The sequence below is a fragment of the Physella acuta genome, unplaced genomic scaffold (assembly GCF_028476545.2).
Source record: "Physella acuta isolate Inbredline_101_S28 unplaced genomic scaffold, ASM2847654v3 ptg000566l, whole genome shotgun sequence".
Lineage (NCBI taxonomy): Eukaryota > Metazoa > Mollusca > Gastropoda > Physidae > Physella > Physella acuta.
The window spans coordinates 676,317-685,688 of record NW_026732085.1 but is presented as its reverse complement, the minus strand read 5'-3'; the positions used below and the strand labels follow the sequence as shown (position 1 = coordinate 685,688).

At 40.4% G+C, this 9,372-nt stretch overlaps 1 protein-coding gene across 2 annotated transcripts; it reads left to right on the top strand.

Moving 5' to 3' along the window:
• Nucleotides 1–2,223: 2,223 nt before the first annotated feature.
• Nucleotides 2,224–8,280, top strand: LOC131946615 (uncharacterized). 2 transcript variants are annotated; one of them, XM_059307526.1, is made up of 6 exons: nucleotides 2,224–2,288; nucleotides 2,505–2,901; nucleotides 3,324–3,444; nucleotides 4,166–5,327; nucleotides 5,912–6,078; nucleotides 7,276–8,280. In XM_059307526.1, exons 2-6 carry the CDS (start codon nucleotides 2,693–2,695, stop codon nucleotides 7,477–7,479), a joined length of 1,863 nt encoding a protein of 620 aa, XP_059163509.1. In that variant the 5' UTR covers nucleotides 2,224–2,288; nucleotides 2,505–2,692; the 3' UTR covers nucleotides 7,480–8,280. The 2 variants fall into 2 exon arrangements, with proteins under 2 accessions (XP_059163509.1, XP_059163508.1); XM_059307525.1 differs by having other exon boundaries at nucleotides 2,231–2,288; nucleotides 2,508–2,901.
• The last annotated feature ends 1,092 nt before the right edge of the window (nucleotides 8,281–9,372 follow it).

The following is a 9,372-nucleotide window of genomic DNA, read 5'->3' as shown; positions in this document are numbered from 1 at the left end:
GGGGTGGGCATCTCCCCGGAGCAGGGGCGTAGCGAGGGGGGGGGCGGAGGGTGCGGACCGCACCGGGTGACACCATTTAGGGGGGGGGGTGACACCAAGGCAAAAATAGCAAAATATATAGAGAAAAACTTGAGGGGGGGGGGTGCAAATCGAAAGTTTGAGGGGGGGGGTGCAAATCGAAAACTTGAGGGGGGGGGGTGAAAATCGAAAGTTTGAAGGGGGGGTGCAAATCGAAAACTTGAAAGTTTGTCCCCGGGAAGGGTCGCAACGCCTCTGGGGGGTGACACCATTAAGTGCCGCACCGGGTGAGACCCGACCTCGCTACGCCACTGCCCCGAAGCACATCCAATACCTCCCCCCCCCCCCGTCCATCCGACGAAATAGAAAAATATAGATAGTAAATACTTTTTCCATTGTCCACCCCCCCCCCCACCTTTCTTGTCGAAAAATATTTGAAAGAAACATTGCTTATATGTACTACGAAATATATGAAATGTCTATGATTAGTGTCGCAGGGTGTATACCAAATACAGTGACGTAGTTCCACTGTTCAATATGATGGGACGCAGTCATGACTCCCCAGGGGACCAGGGGACATATTTTTCTATTTAGGGCCTTATATGTTTGGGGTGACGGAGGGGTGGGGCTTCATTAGAAATGTGTGTATACTTTTTCAGACCTAGCTATCGATCACGGTGATATCGTCCTTTGAAGGGCTAGAGTGGTCAGCTCTGTGCCCAGCCGTCTTTACTTTCCATGCATTTTTCAGAACGAAAACAGAGTTTATATAGAAAATATTGACTTTACCAGTCTCCTGGGGAGCAAAGAGCCACGCCTCTCTATGGGACTCGGGTTTGAGCGGCTCTCTTTATTTGCGTCTACCTAAGCTTGCCTCATCTTCTACTGTCCTTACCCCACCCGCGGAGCGTGGTTTCGTGGTGGTTTCTGTCAGTAACTTCTCTCAAAGTAAAAACAAGACCAAACAAAACAATAGCTACCACACCTATCAAACCCATCCCATATAGGCTTTTAAAAAAATCATTTTACACGGTCGACAGCTGATGCTAGTGATCTAATTAAAACACGCGTCAATTCTTATACGTCTACCATACCCAGATAACAATTAATTATTGCCATGGGAACTATAAGGACTGACAGTAAATTACGTGACCCATATCAAGACATCCTGTGGGTGGTATACTGTTGAATTACCACGAGTTATACCAACAACCCCTCAACGGGGGTGGACTAGCTGTGTCCAAGAGGCCCGGGAGGTTTCCATAGGGGCCCTCTAAACCAGGTTGAAATTTAATTTTCATTGAGCATTTTTTTTTCTCCATCACACCTCGAATTTACTGCTCCGTATGCAGGAGTATATACTGTCAAATTTAGAAAAAAAAAGTTATTTATTTTTAAAATTCAAAGCCATAATACAAGAGGCCTACAAAGATTTTTCATAGGGGGGGGGAGACATGGTTTTTATCCTTGGTAGACTAGTAGGCCAGACAGTTGCGTAGCGAGGTCGGGTATCACCCGGTGCGGCACTTAATGGCGTCACCCCCCAGAGGCGTAGCGACCCTTCCCGGGGACAAACTCTCAAGTTTTCGATTTCCACCCCCCCCCCCTCCTCAAACTTTCGATTTGCACCCCCCCCCCCCTCAAGTTTTTCTCTATATATTTTGCTATGTTTTGCCTTGGTGTCATCCCCCTAAATGGTGTCACCCGGTACGGTCCGCACCCCCCGCCCCCCCCCCCCCTCGCTACGCCCCTGAGGCCAGACCACCCCAGCCCTTCAACTTGTGCTCAAAAACACAGGGTAACAATGAGTTCACCACGAGTGATGTTATTGCAGCAAGAACTTCCACAGATCCTAAATCGACACAATTTTTTTTTTTACTTTTGTATTTACTTTTGTCTACATTTCTACAACAAGTTATCACAACACTTCGAATCAGCACGTTCCCCTCAAGTGACTGATTTAAAAATATTTATTTTTATTCCATCTGGAACCAGCGATTAAAACTGGATCCAGCGAGTCGACTGGACCCGTACAGTCAGGTTTTGGAACGTGACATGCTGAATCACGTCATACGTGCTGGTGTAATGGTCAGGGGACTTTTTTTTTCAACGGCGCAGGTTCATTAAGAATTTTTGGGAGAAAAAAATAGGTAGGCCTATATATTTGGTAACTGTGGCGTAATGTGTCAGAGATAATCTAGATACCATTTTAGTACTTGATGGTATAATAGTAGTGTATTCATTTAGCTTTGATTCTGTTGTTGATTCGAGTAAGTATATATATAAATAAATATATATATATATATATATATATATATATATATATATATATATATATATATATAATATATATATATATATATATATATATATATATATATGGAAGACAAGAAAATACATAAATAAGATGTTCAGACCTTAGGTTTTCATGAGATTTTATTTCAATAGGTTTGTAATACGTTTTTTTTTTTTAAATTTTGTCTCAGAAGTATTCAACAGCAAGCTCTTGTTTGCGGATAATTGGTAAAGGATTTATTGAAAAAAAAAAACCATTCAATTTACTGAAGTTATTTTACTTTCGTCTTGCTGGTTCGTGTACCAAAGACCTAATGCCGTTCAGAGTCGAGTAGAGTTAGACCTCTAGGAAACAACTTGAGCCTTACCCAGTCTCAAGATGGCGGCTTTAGAACTGTCTCAGTCCATCCAGGCCTCCTCTGTCATCCTCCGCCAGCAGCTGTACAGGCAGACGTCAAGTCGTCTGGTAGATGCCCAGACCGGAAATGCTGGGCCTGACATCCCGGTGTGTGCGCAGTTTCTGCTGGTGGCCGCGCTGTTCGCGACAGAGATGTGCATGTCGTTTGAGCAGATTTACCTGATCCTCATGTAAGTTTGGCCTTGCTTGGTGGATTTCTTTCAGACATGTCAATGAAGGGAGGGGGTATTTGAAACTCCCTGTCTAATACCATCTTGAAATATTTACTTCCAACAGTACTTGTACGTCCCCATATAATACCATTATGAAATACTTCCAGAATGTAGTATTTGTATGTCTTTATCTAATACCATCATGACATATTGACTTTTAGCTAACAGTATTTGTATTTTACGCACCACGAATTACTCACTTCTAGTATACACTAATTTTGTACGTCCCCATGTAATACCATTATAAAATATTCATTTTAAGCATACAGTATTTATATTTTACGTCCCTATTTAATACCAGCATGATTTACTCACTTCTAGTATACAGTATTTGTATTTTACTTCCCCATCTAATACCATCATAAATTACTCACTCTCAGCATGCAGTACTTGTACGTCCCTATCTCCCTCATCTCTGTGAGCGGGATTGTGTGTGGCGCCACCAGTATGATCACCCTACCAACACTCAGTGTTCTGATGGACCGGGGATCGAATCCCAAGGTAGCACAGTCTAATTCACGTTGTTTAAATAATATTGAAATGTAGCTCATCAAACTAACGCATGTCATAGAGAAACACATAAAAGATAATTCATGGCTCATTGCGAGGTCTGGCAATAGTGCGCATGACTGCTAGCCCGGAAGATTTAATTTTGGATCTCGGATACGTCGGCAGGATGTCATTCGGACTACCCAGCTCAGATAGGTAACTAATTTGCGATAGCGAAAGTTAAGGCGGCTGGGCGTAGTGCTGACCACACTATCCCAGCTAATGTAAAGGCGGCTGGGCATAGAGCTGACCACTCTATCTTTTTATATTGCTTGTGGACCGCTAGTTTGAACGGCGTGGTCTAGCAGTCAAAGCACACGCCACGTAACCAGAACATGAGTTCGGCGCCCGTAAGAAATAATAATAACATTGGACATAGCAACACTTTTTGTACACATTGTTTGCTATTTAAGCATACGTCAATGGCATCTGAATAGAGCCAAGATGTCTTCCGAGTTAAATCAGATAAGAGAAACTAACCATTGAATTCACTCAACTGTATTAATAAGCCATACATATTTTTTGTAATCTCCGAAAAACAATTATACATTTATTATTTAAACCTATATTTTATTTATTTATTTATTTATTTATTTATTTATGTTTGGTTTGCTTATTAAGGTTTTTCAACTGTGTGAAGAATAAAACTATTTTTTTTTAATATTTTCTCCAGAAGCGCAAACTGTTTGCTATAAGTTTGGGGATGATCGTGTTCTTGTGCGGTCTCTCCCTACTCATCATCTGCGGTTTCATCAAACTCGCCCTCTTCAACAAACTTTCATCGTCTGCAAACTCCAACCAGACTCTACCACCAACAGACATCATCAACACAACAGACCCCGTCCCATTTTTAAACGTCACTTCCTCTGACGCCGTCGACTACGCCCACCTCCCAGTGACGGTGTTTCTGTCCATCTTGGGTTTCACCATGCTCGATATCGGATTTGATTTAAGCGTGTCAATCACCCGCGCTTTAATTGTAGATATCACTCCGCCGTCCCAGCAAACCAGGCTCCTCATCACCGCCACCGTGGCGCAATCTATCGCCGGGACTATTTTTTCTATGATCGGCTGTTTCGACATGCCGCACATTTTAGAAGATTTGTTCCACGTCGAAGGCGTCGCTGCGACCCTCTTGTTCTTCTGTTTCCTGTTGTTCGCGGTGGTGTTGTTCTGCTACACGTCCACCATTTCGACCGGTTATTTTTTACAGCACAGACTGAAAACATCACAGTCGATAAAAAATCCCCCGCAGATTGATTCAGAAAAGACATTCAAAGTTCCGCAAATACCGCAGGTGAATAAAAAATTGAAGCGTTTGTACAACCCCGGAGAAAAGGAAGAGCTCAAGAAACCCCTCCTGCAAAAACAAGATACAGATTCATACTCCGCCATTCAATATATACGTCAAGGCAGCTTTTCAGAGAATGAGTCCAAACAACCGTACGCCCAAGAAGTCTCCGAAATGGCACCTTTTGCAAAAACCCGCCTTTCTCAAAAACCTTTTGAGGAACTTCATTCCAAAAAACTCGATGGTAATCAAAATAACGCGGAAAAAATAATCCCGAAAAGAAAAATGAGCAGTTCAACAAAGAAAATCGCCGTGTTGGTGGTTGCGACTTTTTTCGCCATCGGCAGCGCCATGTGTTTCGCCGTGTACGCCGCCAACAGCCTGACGGTCGGTATCTACCAGGGCGAGCCCACGGCGCTTCCGGGCACCCCCGGCTACGACCGGTACGAGTACGGCCTGCGCAAGTCTGCCCAGGGGAACCTGATGCACTACATTACCTACATGGCCGTCAGCGTCTGCAATAAAAAGATTATTGACATCCTAGGTGAGTACATCTAGGGGGGACAAAAGTTTTGAAGACAGATTGGGGGGGGGGGGGGTAGCAAACATATCTGACTGTATTTAGAATAACAAAATATAAGTTAATCCCCGTAAGGTTTTAAATACCAGTTGCATGTCCGGCTTCATGTCCGGCTTCATGTCCGGCTTCATGTCCGGCTTCATGTCCGGCTTCATGTCCGGCTTCATGTCCGGCTTCATGTCCGGCTTCATGTCCGACTTCATGTCCGGCTTCATGTCCGGCTCCATGTCCAGCTCCATGTCCAGCTCCATGTCCGGCTTCATGTCCGGCTCTATTTCCTAAAAATAAAGTTCCCTTTTGAAACATGACAGTCCATGCAGTGAAGTAGAGTTCCCCTGTTTCTGTGACCTCGGCATATGAAGGAATAGTATAGTCCAGCCGCCTATACTTTCACTAACGTGAGTTAGGTATCTAAAAGAGCTGGGTGGACAGGGACGTTCTACTGACTTTAACCAGTATTCGAAATAGAGACTTTCGGGTTTGCATTTCCTATTGGATACCTCTGTGTTTTCTTTCGGGTTTAACCGGCTTTTTTTTTTCCTTTTCAGGGGAGAAAATCCAGTACATTTTGCTGGGCGGATTTCTCCTGATTTCACTGGGTGTTCTCCTCGTGTTGCGAGAGCCGGTGGCCTATTTCATCTTCATGATCTGTGCTGGGGCGTTTCGATCCTGCGTCTACACCATCCCTTTCATCTTGGCCAACAAGTTCACTCAGGTAAGGTCTCAAAGTGCGTGCGGGGGGAACGTAAGTAGTAAGTAAAGTCATAGTAGTAAGTAAAGTTCTCTTTCAAACCTGACGGTCAGTAGGGCAAGTGAAGTAGAGTTCACTTGTTTCTGTGACCTCAGCATATGAAGAGATAGTGTGGTCAGCACTAGGCCCAGCCGCTTTTACTTTCCCTAACGTGAGTTAGGTACCCATCAGAGTTGGGTGGACTCAGGGGAGGTCTACTAACTGGAACTCGGATTCGAACTCACGACTTACTGGTTAGCAGTCCAGCTCTCTACCGCTAGACCACTCCGTCCCCGCTGGGGGAACGGGGGCACCTACAATTGGGGGGGGGGGGGTCTTATATTTCAGAGGGGGGGAGGAGGCGGATACTGGTAAAAGTATATATTTTGTATATAAATTATATATTTTTTCTATTCGGTACGGGGGGGGGGGGGAATGATATATTTGCTTTGGGGGAGGGGGAGATGCCTGAAAGAAACACTGGGGTCAAGCAAGGGATAGCCCGTGGTGGGCTGTAGGGCAAAGTAGGATTCTGTTCACGGGCAAGTCAGTGTTTATACTTAGAGTATATTAATACACTGGAAAATGTAATATTTAATGTGGTATAGTGGTCGAGTCGGTTAGAGCTCATTCATAGTTGCTAAATCGAAAAGTCTCGAGGTGGAACCCTCGGGCAGACGAGGCTCGACAGCTGGGGACAGCCACTCTTCTAGGAGAGACAACTCCAAAATCAAATAACTGCTGCCTCGTAGTTTGTTCTTGGTTGGACAAAGACTATGGAAGCAAATCCAAAAAGAAAAGCAGACTGAAATCGGAGTCAACGTTCTATATGGCGTATATCAAGTTGACACGTAATACTTTATTGTGTTGGAGGGGATACCTTCCAAAACTAGAAGAAAAATGTGGTACAACACGCATCAAAACAATCCTCGCCCGTCAGTAAAATTTATTGAATACCCTGCAATAAGGAATAAATTATTTTCCATGCCGGGTAAAAATGAAGGCTGACATTTAAATACATAGGGCGTATTTATATATATATATATATATATATATATATATATATATATATATATATATATATATATATATATATATATATATATATATATATATATATATATTCATATATGTTATAACGACACCCCGGAATTTATCTGAAACATTCCCCCCCCCCTTTAGGAGGACTCAACAAAACCAGTTCTCAACGTGAGCCGGCTGATGACGTTGATTGGGTTCCTCATCCCCTGCCACTACATCATCGTCTCCATCATCATGGGCCCCCTCATCGACGCCACCGGAAGTGTCTGGGTCCCAATGTACTACTGCATGGCCTCGGGCTCCCTAGCCATGGTTGTGTTCTCTTTCCTCTTCTTTATCAAGTAACTGTGGCCGTGGTAGTGTTCTCTTTCTTGTTCTTCATCAAGTAACTGTGGCCGTGGTAGTGTTCTCTTTCTTGTTCTACTTCAAGTAACTGTGGCCGTGGTTTACATGTTCTTTATCAAGTAACTGTGGCCGTGGTAGTGTTCTCTTTCTTGTTCTACTTCAAGTAACTGTGGCCGTGGTTTACATGTTCTTTATCAAGTAACTGTGGCCGTGGTAGTGTTCTCTTTCTTGTTCTTCATCAAGTAACTGTGGCCGTGGTAGTGTTCTCTTTCTTGTTCTTCATCAAGTAACTGTGGCCGTGGTTTACATGTTCTTTATCAAGTAACTGTGGCCGTGGTAGTGTTCTCTTTCTTGTTCTTCATCAAGTAACTGTGGCCGTGGTTTACATGTTCTTTATCAAGTAACTGTGGTCGTGGTTTACATGTTCTTCATCAAGTAACTGTGGCCGTGGTTTACATGTTCTTCATCAAGTAATTGTGGCAGTGGTTTACATGTTCTTCATCAAGTAATTGTGGTCCTGGTTTACATGTTCTTTATCAAGTAACTGTGGCCGTGGTTCACACAAGTAGTTACAACCCGAGTTTCTCAAATCCATTCGTTTTACCAAAATGTAAATTTAATGCCCGTTATTGTTAATTATATATATTTCATTTTACAAAATTATTATATTTTAATACCCATTATTGTTAATTATATGTGTTTTCGTTTTACCAAAATGTTTTATTTTAATGCCCATTATTGTTAATTATATATTTTTTCATTTTACAAATGTATTATATTTTAATGCCAGTTATTGTTAATTTTAAAGTAATGCTATATTTTACATCTTACACACAGAAAATTCTGATTAAAAATATGTTTAATATGTTTTGTGATATATTTCAATGTTAATTTTATAATATTTTAATGCCAAATATTGTTAATGATATAATTGTTTCATAATAAAAATGTTTTATTTTAATGCCAATTTTCGTTACTTTTGTACTTTTTCAAATTTTAAAAATGTTATATTTTTGCCAATTTTCGATAATTTTAAAATTAATGCTGTAATTGAATGCACTATATTCCATATATGATATTCTCACACCAATGGAACATTGAGAGTACAAGGATGTTTTGTTATAATTCCATTTTTTAAACTACATAATTGTTATATTTTGTTAATTATGTATTTTTTAAGTTTTAAAATTGTTATATTTCAATGCCAATTTTTAAAATAATGGATTTGAATGCATCATACGTACTTCTTGCACCCATTAAACAATCTCAATTTTAAAAATATGTTACGTTGTAATAAAAAATAATTATTTTCAATTTACTTTTTTAAAATGTTTTGTTTTAAATGTCAATTATTTTTCATTTTAAAATAATGTTGCATTTGGAAGTTTATTAACTTTCACACATTAAATTGTACATTTAAATATTTTAATTTTTAAAACCAAACCTTCCAATTATTCTTTTAAAATAAATTACTCATGCATGTCTTTATTTTAAACCTTTGTAAAATGCCAATTACATTTCTTTTACTTCTTATAATGATGTTTTAATATAATTAGAAATTTTTATGTCTTTAAAAACGTGCTTATTTCATTTTTTACGTGTATCCTACTTAATAAAATGTTTCCACACTAAGAAATTTATATCACTTTTATATATGTTGTGTTTTCGTTGCACTTCGGATATCTTTTTGACTTCCCTGTTATTTCAAATTAGTAGGTTTTTTTTCTATCACATAACGCTTATTTTTTTATAAGAATCATTGTAGAAAATTTTGACCTCAATTTGTTTATTAACTCCCTTGACAATTTTCTGAACGCATCTATTTCCTGTATCATGGTCCTTAACTTAATCCTAGCTTTCTCATATATATATATATATATATATATATATATA